Here is a 17,791-nt window from a genome sequence, read left to right as displayed (position 1 = left end):
TGCGTCGGCGGGCGGGTTGTTTACCACAAGCGCCACATGGCAAAGAGCGTAACAAAGCTTCAGAGTCCAAAGGAGGAAATGGCTTACGTTTGAGAGAAATGAAAATGTGTCAAGAATGTATTATATAAAGTTGGATCGTGATAAGAGTAAGGATCTGTCTGACAAATAATCGGGACAAGAATGTGTTCTGCAGAGGAAACAGTGCTAGCAAAAAGCAAGGAATAACGGTTTTATGACAGGGAATATTGCAAGCGAGGATTTGGATTTTATGTGTACAGGGATTTGTTCAATGTGATTAGACAGAGGAATCACTTAAGTGTATTTGTGTCCACTTAGGCAATTCTTATGGAGAAGGCAATGGCACCCCACTCCAGTACTCTTGGCCTGGAAAATCCCACGGACAGAGGAGCCTGGTAGGCTGCAGTCCATGGGGTCACTGGGAGTCGGACACGACTGAGCGACTTCACTTTCACTTTTCACTTTCATGCATTGGAGAAGGAAATGGCAACCCACTCCAGTGTTTTTGCCTGGAGAATCCCAGTGACAGGGGAGCCTGGCGGGCTGCAGTCTATGGGGTCGCACAGAGTCAGACACGACTGAAGTGACTTAGCAGCAGTAGCAGCAGCAGGCAATTCTTAACACTAATAGAGCAGATTGGAGAGATGTGGGATGGATGAAAGGAGATTCATTAGGAGGCTAGTGCAAAAATCTAGGTGAGAGATGGTGAGAACCCAGATTAAGATGCTGACTTTGCAAAGAAGTCAGAAAGAAGAAAACGTAACCGACTAACTGTGTATTCTAAAGAAATGTCCAAACTCTCTATATACATTATCCTTTTGTGTCTGTATTTTGTTTTTGTTTTGAATCGTAGACATGGGATGTAGAACTGGAACGGTCTGCAGAATCCTGGGCTGAAACTTGTTTGTGGGAACATGGACCTGCGAACTTGCTTCCGTCAATTGGACAGAATTTGGGAGCCCACTGGGGAAGGTAGCTTAAAATATAACTTTTTGTTTCTGAAAACAGAAGAGTTTGAAATGAAATACTTACTAATTCATCATTGTAAGTTTTCAAAGGCTTAGTGCCTAAAAGGAAAACAAGCAGTCACACCAAGACAAATAAGAAAAAAATAAATATTATAGCAGAATGATCAGCAGTACCCTAGACGTGTTTTTGTTTCAGGTAATTGATATATTAGTGACGTAATAGGCAAAAGTGTTTAATATGAGTAAATTCCACAGAACTGCCTCTCTACCACATTTTATCAGTGCTTTCAGCAATGTTTAGTTTTCTCCAGCCTTACTTGATCTTTGTGGTTATTTTATTTCAAAAAGATACAGGCCCCCAACATTTCATGTGCAAGCATGGTATGATGAAGTAAGAGACTTTAGCTACCCGTATGAACATGAATGTAACCCGTATTGTCCATTCAGATGCTCTGGTCCTGTATGTACTCATTATACACAGGTATGTCTGGGGTATATTATACTTTATTCCTCTGAATTTGTGAAACTAACAAAGTTTTCTTTGTTTGTTTTTTGTAGGAGAACTTATAGAGTACTGAACACTTGTCTTCCTTATATCATTTAGTATGGCTGTTACAAATCTATAGATGCATGTAGAATAGGCTCTTATAAATTTTTATAAACAATAGTAGAGAAATGTATAGACATTTCCTTAAACATATTATTTCAGTGATTTTACATTTAAAATACTTTAATATAGCCCCAATAAATGCAGATGGGAGGAAATTTACCATCTTTATATTCAGATGTCTTTATTTTTTATTTTCTAAAAATAAAAATATGGTTTTATTTACCATGACATTCAGTATATTTGATGCATGCAGCATTTATCTTTTTAGAAAAATTCTCAGTGTTCCCATTGGATATGTCCTAAACTACTAAATGAACCAATTAATGGCAGAGTTGAATAGATAAAACTCACCACAGATCTGAGTTTCTAGACTTTTTATGACCGATTATTACTGAATATAAAGCATACTTCTGTATACCTTAGCATGTCCAAGATTAAGATCAGCAGGAGGTTCCCTGATAGGCAGTGACACATTAAAGTGTGAGAAATTTGAACACCTAAACTTTTGCTCCAGTACTTTCTGTTTTAAGATGAGAATTTCTCTTCCTTTGTTAGGTAGGTTTCTTCATTAAAAAAATTAATATGCCATGTAGGCTTGTGAAGGTATGTAATATTTGAAATATTTAGTAATAAATAAGATTTTTATGTTTTATTTATGAAAATTGGAGAAGGGGATGGCTACCCACTCCAAAATTCTTGTGGAGAATCCTCATGGACAGAGGAGCCTGGTGGGCTACAGTCCATGGGGTCACAAAGAGTCGGACTCGACTAAGCACCTAACGCTTTCACTTTCAGAGTTATTATGTATCTCTCTCTCTCTCTTTTTAAGTTAAATTAAGGACTTCCTAAAATCTCTAGAAAAATATCCTTTTGGACATTGCCTCATTTCATTTTGAATGGTAACAGCTGGTTCTCAAGTTCACTTCTATACATTTTCTCTCAGATATGTTGTTGTCTTATTTCATCTCAACCTGCTTTCACTGAGCCTTTTTTCCCCTCTGATGTAGGTGGTATGGGCAACAAGTAGCAGAATAGGCTGTGCCATTAATTTGTGCCACAACATGAACATCTGGGGGCAAATATGGCCCAAAGCTGTTTACCTGGTGTGCAATTATTCCCCAAAGTGAGTAGACGAAACACTGCTTTTATATGTAAATATTTCTTAACAATGTAGATATAAGTTTATATTCTTGACTTTTTTTTCTCATTTTCAGTGTGTGTTATGAAGTAAAGTGAACTGGTTTTACTCACTTTACTTAATATGGCAACAGTTATGGTTGCCTGATGCATAAAATTGGTGCTTAAAAGGAATGTGAAAATTGAAACTATGATCTTTGTAAAGATAAGAATAATATTTTTAGGCCTTCAGTTTTACTTATTGTACTATTATATTGTTTAAATATTTAATAATTTGGGTTTATTAGAGATGAGAAACTATAGACTGAGAAATGTATTTTCATCTGTGTAAAGACCCTTCAAATAATTACATGGAAAATATTACACAACTAAACTTCAGTCAAATGTAAGTCAAAAATCTCTTTTTATTAAGACAAATGGAATATAGATGAATATCTCATAGCAAAAGTTAGTGTTTTGAAGAAGTTTGGTTTTGTAATTCTTAACAATACATATAGCACATTATTTAGAATATTTTCAAAAGAATGGGATAGCAATGTATGTCTAAACTTAGTAACAATGAGATATCACTTCACATTTGTCAGAAATACTATTATTAAAAAGAATACAAATAACAAATGTTGGTGAGGATGTAGAGAAAAGAGGACCCTTGTACACTGGTGCTGGGAATGTAAATTAGTGCAGCCACTGTGGAAAACAGTATAAAGATTTCTCAAAAAGGAAAAATAAACTACCACTTAATGGAGTGAATTATCTTTTTAAGGGGAAACTGGTGGGGCCATGCCCCCTACAAACATGGCCGGCCCTGTTCTGCTTGCCCACCGAGTTTTGGAGGAGGCTGTAGAGAAAATCTGTGCTACAAAGGTATGTGCCATTGTAACATTCAGTTTGATTTATATTTTAATCCAACTTCCACATTAATTTGTGTTTAAAAAGCCAGAAAGCACATTTAATTGTTACATGAAAAGTTTTCAGAACTCTCTTTCCAATATTCTGAAAAATCATTTAAAATATTTTAAGAATATTTATAGCATTAATAAGTCTATTACACTAATTTGTATTTAAAGGAAAGTTGCATGATTGCTTCAGATGACCACTTAATTCTACTTTGAAATTATCCCAGAGTGATGAGTATATTTACAGTCTTAAAAACCATCTTGATATAGTGTTGACTAGAATTATTTCCATGAATGTCAATTTTTTTGAAGAATTTAGTAATTTAACACAATTTATTTTAAGTGCTTTAAAAATTTTTGCCTAAATACCTATCCGTGACTCTTATTGAACCATGCCCAATGAATTATACTAATTCTCTGCTTCTTACTGCAAAAGTATATAATTTCTCATGCCAAAATAACAATATATGTGCATATATATATATACACATAAAATATATTATAAAACTGTTGCAAAAAGTGCTGTCTCGTATACATTGGATGTCCTCAAAAGTAAATGTAAAGTAAATGAAATGCATGGTGTCTTATTTGTAGCACATGAAAATAAAACTTACCTGATAAAACTTTGTGAAGGTCATCCTCTTATTGGGTATCCAAGTGAACATTTTACTCTCTTGTACTACTTTATTCTTAATGATGACTAAATGAAGATTAATGCAGACCAAGTGTATTAGAAAATATGTGTAAATGAAGCCACTTTTCACTACTCAGAGATCTTTTTTCCCTTAATGATTGAGTGCTCATTAGGTATAATAAGTAGACAAGAAGTAACCATTTATTTCACTCTGTTATATGAGCCATTTTTAATTCCTAAAAATATTTTTCTTTGTGTGCGAGTCTGTTTTCCATCCGTTCTACCCCCAAACCTCCAACCTGCTTGCTCCATTGTCAGTGACCACAATGTTTTTTAAAGCTGACTTTCCTCTGAATTCATACTTCCTTTTTTTAGGTTCTGAATTCTTGGACATACATGAAAATAACCACATTTTCAAAATGTGCCCATCAAGCCCTTGATATAAGCCAGCCTGGAAAAAAATATTAAATTCAATGTTTGCATATTTTCCATTGTTAAATTTAAATTTCTGCACATTGAATTTCTTTATTCACATTGAATTTCCTTCTACAATAGGAACTTTTCCATGGAAACTGATATTGTGGTAAATAACAAGGAAATGTCAATTCTTCTTAGGTTGAATTTCCTTTCAGGAGAATTTTAAATGTGATTCTTTTGAAAATTTTGAGTGTTATCCTCCTGAAAAGATGGTTTCATTTGAGAAAAGAAATGAAAAGTCACTAAGCCTTAACTTCATTTAGATCACTGTATAGATTTCATGGTGTGATTATGAAAGCGAATCATTGATTTCACTTTCAAATATAAGGAAAGCTTAGAAATGATTCCATTTGATGTTAGCCAAATGGTAGCATAAATGAATCAAGGGCTCAAAAGATTATGCACCTGCTTTATTTACTCCAATGCAGTATGTAAGGTCACTACTGTAAGCCAAAACGTGTGCCAATATACAGTATGGATTTTTCTAGTAGTACTAAATGTTACACAGGCATATAAAGATGTGTCATTCTTGATAATTTGTGCACATTTAAGAAGAACTCATATTTCTTAAATCCTTTTCTCTGACAGAAGGATCAGACAGTTACTATCCCCCTCAAGAAGAAGAAACAAATGAAATTGAACGGCAGCAGTCACAAGTCCATGACACCCACGTCCGGACAGTAGCCGACGACAGTAACAGAAACGAAGTCATAAGTACACAGCAAATGTGTAAGACCTCCGCATTATTTACAGAAATTGTGAAGTCTACATTGCTGACATATTCAACTATATTTTATTAATCTTGAACATTTTTAGAGTGGCAAAAACTTGGCATTAGACTGTATGGATGAATCAGAGCAGCTGTACATCAACTAAATTATTATTATCTTTTAAATTTTAGCTCAAATTGTTTCTTGTGAAGTAAGATTAAGAGATCAGTGCAAAGGAACAACCTGTAATAGGTAATATTTATGATTGCACTCAAAATTAATTGACAAGATACAAAAATACTTTCATTTTATACAGACATTCAGAGAGGCTAAATTTTGTTTCCCATTTCTTTCATTTAGATATGAATGCCCTGCTGGCTGTTTGGATAGTAAAGCTAAAGTTATTGGCAGTGTACATTATGAAATGGTAAGTATTATAAATTTGAGGATAGACTCCTTTCAAATAATATTTGATTTTTAATGGAAAAAATAGTTTATGTATTTATGGATATTTTGCTAAGAAATGTTTAAAGCCATAAATAGTAATGAGTGGTATCCCATGCAGAATTCTTATTTTCACCATCTTTTCTCTCTTTCTTTTCTCCCAGCAATCCAGTATCTGTAGGGCTGCAATTCATTACGGGATAATAGACAATGATGGTGGTTGGGTGGATATCACTAGACAAGGGAGGAAACATTATTTCATCAAATCCAATAGAAATGGTGTTCAAACAGTTGGGTAAGTACCTGAATAATCTTGTGACCAGAGATTTTAAGTTGCAACAATGAGTTACTTTCTTTTAGAACAAAGCACAGAAGAATTTAATTTATAAAGAGAGAGGATAGAAAGGCTTATTTCAGCTACATAATATCCATGGGCAAAAAGAAGGAAAAGTCTCTGAATTCAGTTGAACCCTTTTGCTTATACATGCTAAGTAAGTTGCTTCAGTCGTGTCTGGCTCTTTGCAGACTCTGTGGACTGTAACCCACCAGGCTTCTCTGTCCATGGAATTCTCCAGGCAGTACTGGAGTGGGTTACCATTGCCTTTTCGAGGGGCTCTTCCTGACCCAGGGATCAGATCTGTGTCTCCTGCATTGCAAGTGGATTCTTTACCATTGAGCCAACTTATGCAGATAATGCTAAAACTCTAAATTTTAAATTTTGTGTCATTCAGTTCAGTTCAGTTCAGTCGCTCAGTCGTGTCCGACTCTTTGCGACCCCATGAATCGCAGCACACCAGGCCTCCCTGTCCATCACCAACTCCCAGAGTTCACTGAGACTCACGTCCATCGAGTCAGTGATGCCATCCAGCCATCTCATCCTCTGTCGTCCCCTTCTCCTCCTGCCCCCAATGCCTCCCAGCATCAGAGTCTTTTCCAACGAGCCAACTCTTCACATGAGGTGGCCAAAGTACTGGAGTTTCAGCTTTAGCATCATTCCTTCCAAAGAAATCCCAGGGCTGATCTCCTTCAGAATGGACTGGTTGGATCTCCTTGCAGTCCAAGGGACTCTCAAGAGTCTTCTCCAACACCACAGTTCAAAAGCATCAATTCTTCGGCGCTCAGCTTTCTTCACAGTCCAACTCTCATATCCATACATGACCACAGGAAAAACCATAGCCTTGACTAGACGAACCTTTGTTGGCAAAGTGATGTCTCTGCTTTTCAATATGCTGTCTAGGTTGGTCATAACTTTCCTTCCAAGGAGTAAGCATCTTTTAATTTCATGGCTGCAGTCACCATCTGTAGTGATTTTGGAGCCCAGAAAAATAAAGTCTGACACGGTTTCCACTGTTTCCCCATTTATTTCCCATGAAGTGATGGGACCAGATGCCATGATCTTCGTTTTCTGAATGTTGAGCTTTAAGCCAACTTTTTCACTCTCCACTTTCACTTTCATCAAGAGACTTTTTAGTTCCTCTTCACTTTCTGCCGTAAGGGTGGTGTCATCTGCATATCGTATCATTAAGAATGTACAAATTTATAGTTTTTCCCATTGTGAAACAATGCATATTTCACCTGTGACAGAAAATGCCCAAGAAGACTAATTGATTCGCATATTCTTCCTTTCTTGTTTAAAGACAATTATTTATTTTATGCAACACTGACTTTGCCAATAAGATAAATTAAGTACTAGATAAAAGAGCATTTTGAAAAGTCTCTAAATATGTAATTATCATGTCACCTTTCTTCTCCTTAAAATGTAATTTGACTCAGCATAAAAGAATAATTCCCTGGTGACTTCCCTGGTGACTCAATGGTAAAGAATCTGCCTGCCAGTGCTGGGGACATGAGTTCTATCCTTGGGTCAGGAAGGTCCCCTGGAGAAGGACAATGACAACCCACTCCAGTATTCTTGCCTAGGAAATCCCATGGACAGAGGAACCTGGCGGGCACTATAGGCCACGGGGTCACAAAGACTTGGACATGATTTAATGACTGAACAACAACAAAAGCATTGATTAACTTTTGAAATGTTTGTCCCATTAAACATAGTAAATATATTATTCTAAAACAAAATATTTTCATATAGTCTCTGTAGAAAATAGAAAAATGTAGACTTTTGAAATGTAGGCTTTGTAGTTTCTCCTGTGTAAAATAATAAACATTATTGAATCTCATTTTGGGATGCCTTTTCTTAGGAAATATGACATAGTCGCCCTTTCTTTGTAACTCTACAATTGCAAAAAACTCCACAGCAGGGAATTCACAATTAGAAAGAATTTTTTTATATTAAAGATCCTTAAAAACTGGTGGGATGATGTGGTATATATACAGTTTTGTTCAAAGGCTTGATGTGTGTTTTTCAGACATTAGCAATTATTCTCTTAAGTAAAAGTTTTATAGAAACACTTATTTATTAACTTATTCACCCAACAGATATTTATTAATTACCATCAATAAGTAATCAGTGTTAAGTATTCACTTTAGGAAGGCAAACACTGGGTGTTGCATTAAAGAACATTTATCCTATTACTAAAAAATACAAAAAAGAGAACATTTATCCTATTATTTACTTTTTTCTTTTAAGTTGTTTTTTATTATTTATTTTAGAAACTCTCTTGAAATTTGCAGAGTGTGTCAAATTAAAGTACCATCACAAATAAGCATTACCTTTTGCAATAGATGTTTTTCTGAAAATCTGGTATAGATAAACCAATTAAAAATTTCATATATAATGGTATGCCTTTTCTTTTATTCCTGCTTGAATAATGCATATAAGGAGTACTAGAGGGAACAAAAAATGAATAATGCACAGTCCTTTAAGGTACTTATTATTTAGCAGTCTTTTTACAGTGCCTTGTATTGACTTTTTCAAAAGAATAAATTGGTTCTGTGATGACAGAGCACGAGTATATTGAAAATTTTAATTTTAATAAGAAACAAATATATAGATACAAATGTGTATTATTTCATGCTGTTACCTATAAGTTTTTGAGATTGATAATGAAAAGAAGTCATTCTCTGATATCAAGAATGGTATTGACTTGGTTCATACTTGAAGGTCATATGGGTTTGGCATAAAATAGACGATTAATTCTAATACTACTTCTAGTCTAGATATTTAAATAAAATGTTTAAGATGAAATCAAATTTCACAGACTTAAAAAATGTAAGAATTTATGTTGATGTCAATGCATGTAAGATGTTGATGATTGAAATTTTTATATTTTTATCTTTAGCAAATATCAGTCTGCCAATTCCTTCACAGTCTCTAAAGTAACAGGTTAGCGCTGTTTTTTCATCTTATTTTCTTATTGCTCTGTTGCATATTATTGTTTCTAAAGGATTCACTAATTTTTTTGTGTTTGAATACTTCAGTTCAGGCTGTCACTTGTGAAACAACAGTGGAGCAGCTCTGTCCTTTCCATAAGCCTGCTTCGCATTGCCCGAGGTACTGTGTTTTAGATTTTCTTCATTTTTAACCAGTGAATGGGGGACTTTTACCCTGGACAGCTGCTTTTGCCTGAGAGCCTGGTGTCTCTAGGACTCAAGGGTGTTTGGTCTTGAACTGCTAGCAGTAGGAGCAATGGACACCACACACTGCATGCACTCCAGGCATTCTTAGTGTACTTTCTCCAAAATATGTAGGTTTTTGAAAATTTTTTGTCTTCGTCTCTATGAAAAATATTTGTTTTCACATTGGAAAAAAAAAACCCCATATATTCATTCCGACAGCTTTATGGAGGCTTGGCCGCCCAGTGAGTGACAAGTTACACACATCAGTCACTTGTCAGGTCATTGCATGACTCTCTCACAGATCCAGGTCACATCAGGGCCAAACATCTTTCCTTAAAATTAGATGTAAAAGGAGGTACTGTTGAAATGTATCAGCATTTTTATTCAAACTTAATGCAAGTTGTAGTCAAAGGAAAGAAATACTAGATCACTGTCTACATTCTCGCAAGTGTATATAATAACAAGGTGTTAAAACCGGAGATTGGAACATGAACAAGCAAAAAGCTCCTACATTCTTTCTTTGAACTGAACTTACCTAAGTAGAAACTAACTCAGTTTGAACTGTGTTTGACCTTGGTCTTCCACAAACCAAGTGCTAAGTATGGTCAAGGCGGAGCCTGCACAGCCTGGTCCTAAGGGCAGAGCAGGTGGTTTTGCCCCTGTAGGGTGGGCAGGGAATGTTCAACAGTTCTCAAATACAAAAACAATTTTGTTGTCAGTGGGGATACCCTTCCTCCAACAGAAGGCGTCTTTTATTAAAATCAACCCTTTAATTCAAGGTTATAAAAACTCAGATTCACATAATACTTGTATTTAAATGGCTCTGGTTTAGATGCTCCAGGAGTTATATACACTCTGGAGTCATACAGACTTTAGGAACATGAAATTTAAATAAGAATTGTAGCCATTTCTTAAAAACTGCCTTGCAGAAGACCTGCTTTAATTGGTAAAGATAGTTGCAATTGAAATATTGTTTACAATACTTTTAGGAAAATAATTGATACTTTCATCAAATAATGATTTTCATAGGGTCATTTTGCTGAGCCTTGGAGGAGGGCATGGCAACCCACGATAGTATTCTTGCCTGGAGAATCCTATGGACAGAGGAGCATAGCGGGCTTCAGTCCATGGGGTTGCAAAGAGTTGGGCATGACTGAGCACACGTGCATGCATTTTGTTGAGACTCTGATTTACTATGTAGAATGAATTATGTTTTTTTTTCCAGTCTTAGCTCTGATTTTCTTTTATTTTATGTGTGTGTGTGTGAATGAATTCTGAAGAGCCAATCAATTTTAAAAAGTGCCACTTGAAAGTTTCTTAATTTCTGGGAGTGGATTTTTTTTAATGTCATGTGACTTATTGAACACTGATAATTGAACTCTATGTTTAAATCAAAAACCTTTTGGAAACTTTGAAAAAATGAGCTAAGGTATTAGCAAGTGAGTAGGATATCTGGAGAAAGAACATTCCATATAGAGGGAAAGATAAGCACAATGACCCAGAAGATAAGATTATTCCATATGTTTGAAGAATAACCATTAGGCCAGTGTGACTGGAGCTGGGTGAGAAAGTGGAAGGAGAGGGAGGATATAATGTCAGAGAGGTAATAAGAAGACAGTATTCAGGGCTTATTGGTCATTGTAAGGATCTTGTCCTTTATTCTGAATCAGATGGAAAGCTACTAGAATATTTGAAGCAGAGAAATGATATGATTGGACTTGTATTCTTCAGTATAAGTGTGTGGGGAAAGTAGATTGGAAGGGGCAAGATTGGAAGCAGAGAGAGCATAGGAGAGCTTATTGTAGTGAGCTAGGTGTCAGATGATAGAGTCCAGAGTCACAGTGATCATGGTACTTCAGGATGCTCAGAGTTTATTTCAATGTACACCCAATAGAAATTGCTGCTGGGTTGAATATAAGGTTGAGGTAAGGAGGGAGATTAAGGCTAGAATAAAGGTTTTGGCTTGTGCAACCAAATAATGGAGTTGACATTTATTGTAGGAAGCCTAAAGAAGGAAGATTTGGGGGACTGGAGGAGGAGATTAGGAATTTGGTTTCAAACATGCTGAATTTGAGATGTTTATTAGGCCTAAGTGGAGATAAAATCAATGTGGATGGTGACTTCAGCCACTAAATTAAAATATGCTTGCTCCTTGGAAGAATAGTTACGTCAAGCCTAGACAGTATTTTAAAAAGCAGAGACATTACTTTGCCGGCAAAGGTCCATATTGTCAAAGCTATGATTTTTCCAGTAGTCATGTATGGATGTGAGAGTTGGACCATAAGGAAGGTTGAGCACTGAAGAATGGATGCTTTCAAACTGTGGAGCTGGAGAAGACTCTTGAGAGTCCCTTGGACAGCAAGGAGATTAAACCAGTCAATCCTAAAGGAAATCAACCCTGAATATTCTTTGGAAGAACCGATGCTGAAGCTGAAGCTCCATATTTTGGCCACCTGATGTGAAGAGCTGACTCATTGGAAAAGGCCCTGGTGCTGGGAAAAATTGAAAGCAGGAGGAAAAGGGGGCAACAAAGGATGAGATGGTTGGATCGCATCACCGACTCAGTGGACATGAGTTTGAGGAAACTCAGAGAGATAGTGATGGACAGAGAAGCCTGGCATGTTGCAGTTCATGGGGTCGCAAAGAATTGGACATGACTTAGCGACTGAACAACAACAAAAACAAGTGGAGATATTGAATAAACAACAGGATATATAAATACAGATTTAGAATTAAGAGAATATCCCAACTAGAGATGTAAATTTGGAAATCAGCAGTTTATAGATGACAGTGAAATTTTCAGGAAAACCATGAAACTGGATAAGATACCAAAGATATGATCATAGAGAAAAGAAACTATGAGATATATGTGGCAGACAGTGGTTCAGTTTTTCCAAGTTATATATTTGTTAATTTCTGCACCCACATTAGTTACCAAATTTCTGGATACTGAGAGAAAAGTACTTCCTGATGTATCTTTCTGCTTTGAAGTCACAAATTAGAAAGCTTTCTGGCTAAATTTCTTTTGAAAGAGAGTGAGGGAAAAAAAGAAACACATTTGTGCCAAAAGCTGGAAGTGGATAAGTAAGTAGAAGCAGTTGTGTCTGCTGCCTGGCTTCTACAATTGACCTATTTCAGAAGAAAAAAACTATTCAGCTATAAAAAAGAATAAAAATTTGCCATTTGCAACTACATGGATGGACCCTGAGGGCATTATGCTAAGTTTAATAAGTCATACAGAGAAGGACAAATATAGTATGATATCACTTATATGTGAAATCTAAAAAATATAGTAAAGTAGTGAATATAGCAAAAAAAGAAAACGACTCATAGATACAGAGAAGAAACTAGTGGCTACCAATGGGGAGAGGAAAGTGGGTGAGTAATACAGAGGCAGGGCATTAAAAGGCACAAACTATTATGTATGAAATGAACTATAAGGATGTATTGTATAACACAGTGAATATAACCAATATTTTATAATAACTATAAATGAATATAACCTATAAGAATTCTGTATCACCCTATTCTATACCTATAACATACTTTATACACCATCGATACTTCAATAAAAAGATGAGTAGGGTTTAGAATTCTGAGTTTACTCTTGTGTATGCATATCTATGGTTTTACTACTAAGAAAGACTAAAGTAACTAGCTACTTAGTATTTGTAAATATGTCTTTATTTTTCAGAGTATACTGTCCTCGTAACTGTATGCAGGCAAATCCACATTATGCTCGTGTAATTGGAACTCGAATTTATTCTGATGTAAGTATCCTAATTTATGTAGGTCTTGGTATTTATATATCTGGGCTTCCCAGGTGGCACAGTGGTAAAGAATCCACCTGCCAATGCAGGAGACACAGTTTTGATCCCTCGGTCGGGAAGATCCCCTAGAGTAGGAAATGGCAAGAATACTATTCTTGCCTGGAAAATTCTGTGGACAGAGGAGCTTGGCGAGCTACAGTCCATGGGGTTGCAAAGAGTCAGACAGGAGTAAGCCTGCAAGCACTAATTTATCTATCCATCCAAAATACTCACATATATATTTAAATGTATATATTTTCATTTGTATACAAAAAAAAAGAAGACTCTTGTGTTGATACACATATTCTCAAAAGAGTCAGTCATGAATAGCAGTGAAAATAAATATCCATATGGAAATATGCATGCATAATTTATGTTGAATAAATTTTTTTTGCATATTCTATTCTATATCAGACACTAAAATAGCTTGGATGCATCCTTGAGAAGAATAAAGCATTTTGCTTTTCTTTAATCTTCCTTTGGCTCTTCGATTTTTGAAGTATAAACTAGATAGTTAGAGTTTGTCAAATTTATAAACAGTTTCTCCACTGCCAAATGAGTATTTAAAAAGTAGCATAGTATCAAAAACAGGTAATCGTTAAAAGATACACAAAAGCAAACCAGTTGATAGTGTATTGTAATGGATGCCAGCACTGGGGCGGACCAGGAAGAGTAGCTGTCTTGGCTTCAGTGTGGATAAATGCTATGCTATGCTAAGTCACTTCAGTCGTGTCCGACTCTGTGCGACCCCATAGACGGCAGCCCATCAGGCTCCCCCGTCCCTGGGATTTTCCAGGCAAGAACACTGGACTGGGTTGCCATTTCCTTCTCCAATGCATGAAAGTGAAAAGTGAAAGTGAAGTCGCTCAGTCGTGTCCGACTCTTAGCGACCCCATGGATTGCAGCCTAACAGGCTCCTCCATCTATCGGATTTTCCAGGCAAGAGTACTGGAGTGGGGTGCCATTGCCTTCTCCGGTGTGGATAAATGGTGCTTTCCAATCCAGGTTTCAAGTGAGCTGGTAAAGAGGAGTAGTGCACAATTCTAGGTGGGGCGGAAGGCTTCTCCAGAGACATGGAGGTGAGAGCAAGTGAGCTGAAAGTGGGCATGGCACATTTGCCTGGGAAATCCCATGGACAGAAGAACCTGGTGGACTGCAGTACATGGGTTCCAAAAGAGTTGGATACAAATTAGCAACTGAACAATAGCAACAAAGCCTGTCTTATTTGCAGCTTGGCACACATCAAATTGTGTGGGCATGGCAAAATCTCAAATGGTCATAGCAGGTTTGCTTATATTTGAGCTGGTGAGAATTAGAACTAAAAGTAGCTATAGCCAGTTTAGTGTGAGGGATGAAGGGAGAGATCCAGCTTTTGAAACATGTAATTGGAGAATCTAAATATTAAGCCATGCTGATAAGTTTAGATTTTAGGTGGCAGATGGGTTGGGAAGATCCCCTGGAGAAGAGACAGGCTACCCACTTCAGTATTCTGGCCTGGAGAAGTCCATGGATGACAGTCCACAGGGTCGCAAAGAGTTGGACATGACTGAGTGACTTTCACTTTCACCAATATCTCATTCAAAGAGTTACAAAAACAAATTTAAGAAGTATATTCTTGATGCACTTATTCAATAGAATACTGTGGGAATATGATCGGAAAAAGAGGCCTGAAATGTGTGTATTACACTTGTATTTCCCTTGGTGAATTTATTTATGTTCAGGTTGGTTTGTTTGTTTTTCCTAGTTCACCTTTATCCCTGAAATTATTCTCCAAATCTAAGTCTGTCTCCAGCTCTGAGTTTGCAGTCATCTTAGTAGTAGTAGTGAAAGTCGCTCAGACATTTCCCACTCTTTGCAATCCCATGGAGTAGCCCACTAGGCAACTCTGTCCATGGGGTTCTCTAGGCAAGAATACTGGAGTGGGTTGCCATTCCCTTCTCCAGGGGATCTTCCTGACCCAGGGATCGAATTCTGGTCTCCTGCATTGTGGGCAGATTCTTTATCATCTGAGCCACCAGGGAAGAATTGCAGTCTTCTTATCTGCAACTTAAATCCTGCTGGTGTCTTAATTCAGTGGTCCTCACTGTTTGTGCTTAGCTTCTTGTTTCTGTTTGTAAATACCCTTTCTCTGATTTTTCTGTCAAAATCATGGTCATGGTCATTCTTTACATCCTAAATTACTGCCACTGTCTCTGTAAAGAAGCTAAGTTTAATGTTGCTTTTCTTTAACCCTATTAGTTTTGTTTTTTTCCTTTTTATTTAGCAATTAACAAGTTCTCATAGGTATTATAAAGTGGGTTGTCATTTCCTTCTCCAGGGATCTTCCCAACCCAGTGATCGAATCTGTGGCTCCTACTTGCTTTAACAGAACTTAGAACATTCAGTGATTCAGCAAACACCTTGCACAGAAAAGTTTGTTAAAAAAATAATAGATATATGAATGGGCAAATATAAAACCATCAGACATTTCTAAAGAAATCATTCTTCCCGAATTGTCCCTTTAAGTAAAATAATTTAATTTTATTCATGTCTAGTGAAAATCTTTCAAAATATCCTATATGGTTTTATTCCTATAAGCTATCTCTTTGATAGAGTTAAGGGTTTGTTAGCTTGAGATTATTTTTATCTTATTTCAGTGAAATGGGGTAAAATATTGTGTATTACTATGCAGAGTAAGTTAGAAATATAAATATTTTTATGTGCTAAGTACAGAATCAACCATTAATGAAATAATTTTCACACTCCCCCTGCAAAATACATTATCTCTTTAAAGATACAGATCAGATCAGATCAGTCGCTCAGTCGTGTCTGACTCTTTGCGACCCCACGAATCGCAAGATATGGACAAATGAGAAACGATCTCCCAACCTCTCTCCCTTCCCCATCTTTCTCTCTCTCTCTCTCTTTCCATTTATAGAGTTACAACTTGTACACCCTCTTTCTTTGAGCTTTTATTTCTCATTTGTTAGAGATGAAGTGAATTTCTGCATTCATTAAAAACGTTCCACTGATTTCACAGAGAAATTTTTTTCTTTTTGTGATATATTAGTTCTTATCAAGTGTGACCAGGAAAAGAAAATCTCCTCTGACCTTTGAACTCAAATTGGAATGCCTGCTGACTGCAGAGTTATGGGCAAAACAATAGTTTCAAACCATATTAAGTGCTTGGATTTAGTGAATGTTATATCTAAGCACTTTTATTGCCTTGGGAAAAATGCTGATAATACCCTTTTAACAGAACAGGATAAGTACTGAAATGTGTACAGAGTTACTTTTAATTCCATCTGTTATGAACCCTATTGGACATAAATATTAATTCAGTTAGGGACTTTAAATGGTGAATAAAATGATTCTTCAGAGTAAGGATTCAAGGTTTTAGATGCATGGTATTTTGTGATATAGCAAAAACACGAAAAGGATTAAACAGCTTGGCATTCGGTCTCTCTGATCTAATAAATACTGACTGATGCCGTGGAGTTCAGAGCACAGTAATAAAGCAAGGTCACGTAAGATGCACATGCCTATGTGAACTTAAAAAAGCACATTAAGTCACTCATATGTGCATAGAGATAAGAAAAGAGCACACCAGTGGGTTCAGAAAAGACCCTTGGGGCTATGGCATAGATTGCTTTATACTGAAACAGTTTAAGTGTTTCGTTTTTGTGGGATTTCCTCAGGCTCTACTCAGCTATTTTGGTAGACAAATTTTGGTAGAACATTTGGATGAAAGGAGATATTAAAATCTACAGAAGACTTTATTTGGTCAAAAGAAAAGCATTGACTTATAGAATTAAGTCGTGTAAAAAATGGCAGTGTTTTTTGGGCCTGAAACAATTCTCTCCTTTATAGAAGTTTCATTCAATTCTGATTATATAACTGGTAGAATGCGAATATAGAACTTTCCTGGTACTTCATGTCAGAACGTTCAAAACAGAGTGATAGACCTTGCACATCTAGGTAGAAGCTATGATTGTTACTTCATATTTTTCTTCTTGGGGTTATTCTTTTGGGCAGGTTTTCTCTGCATAGATTTTATTATCTAATAGGAAAAGCCACCCCGTTTTTAATACATGCTTATATGTTGGAAAAGGGACTATAGAGATACCCATAACTATGTGTGAGTTGTTTAAAGTCAAAACTGAATATAAATGGGGTGCAGATAATCCAGCCTGGGAACATTTGGTCAGTGACTGGAGTGGGGACTAGCAAAGGCTCAATTTTTAAAAAATATTTATTGATTGATTTGGCTATGTCAGTTCCTAGTTGTGGCACGTGGGACCCCTCTCTGCAATACGCAGATTCTCTAGTTGTGACATGGACTCTAGTTGTGGGGCGTAGGTTTAGTTGCCCTGTGACATGTAGGATCTTAGCTCCCAGACTAGGGATAGAATCTGTGTCCCCCAACACTGCAAGGTGGATTCTTAAACACTGGACCACCAGAGAAGTCCCAAAGGCTGAAATTTAAGAATAATAAATAGGCCCTTGAAGAGATAAAAGGAGCTAATTTGTATTTTATTGCTTGGACAATAGTGTTAAAGTTTGCTGTTTGGACGGTTAGCTGGTGAAGGGATC

The 17,791-nt window shown here is 36.4% G+C and overlaps 1 protein-coding gene across 3 annotated transcripts in view; it reads left to right on the top strand.

Moving 5' to 3' along the window:
- Window positions 1–17,791, top strand: part of CRISPLD1 (cysteine rich secretory protein LCCL domain containing 1) — a 51,119-nt gene that overhangs the window by 27,967 nt on the left and 5,361 nt on the right. For 2 of the 3 annotated variants that reach the window (XM_006075582.3, XM_025265214.2), the window contains 11 exons: window positions 872–990; window positions 1,335–1,467; window positions 2,604–2,719; window positions 3,497–3,597; window positions 5,329–5,469; window positions 5,642–5,702; window positions 5,811–5,877; window positions 6,059–6,189; window positions 9,134–9,177; window positions 9,273–9,345; window positions 13,105–13,180. In XM_006075582.3, coding sequence (XP_006075644.1) covers window positions 872–990; window positions 1,335–1,467; window positions 2,604–2,719; window positions 3,497–3,597; window positions 5,329–5,469; window positions 5,642–5,702; window positions 5,811–5,877; window positions 6,059–6,189; window positions 9,134–9,177; window positions 9,273–9,345; window positions 13,105–13,180 — 1,062 coding nt within the window. Of the gene's footprint in view, window positions 1–871; window positions 991–1,334; window positions 1,468–2,603; window positions 2,720–3,496; window positions 3,598–5,328; window positions 5,470–5,641; window positions 5,703–5,810; window positions 5,878–6,058; window positions 6,190–9,133; window positions 9,178–9,272; window positions 9,346–13,104; window positions 13,181–17,791 lie in introns of those variants that run through there. The other variant, XM_025265215.2, reaches the window with a different exon arrangement.

This window comes from Bubalus bubalis, chromosome 15 (genome assembly GCF_019923935.1).
Source record: "Bubalus bubalis isolate 160015118507 breed Murrah chromosome 15, NDDB_SH_1, whole genome shotgun sequence".
Lineage (NCBI taxonomy): Eukaryota > Metazoa > Chordata > Mammalia > Artiodactyla > Bovidae > Bubalus > Bubalus bubalis.
Note: the sequence above shows the minus strand (reverse complement) of the source record. Positions and strands in the feature narration are given on the sequence as shown.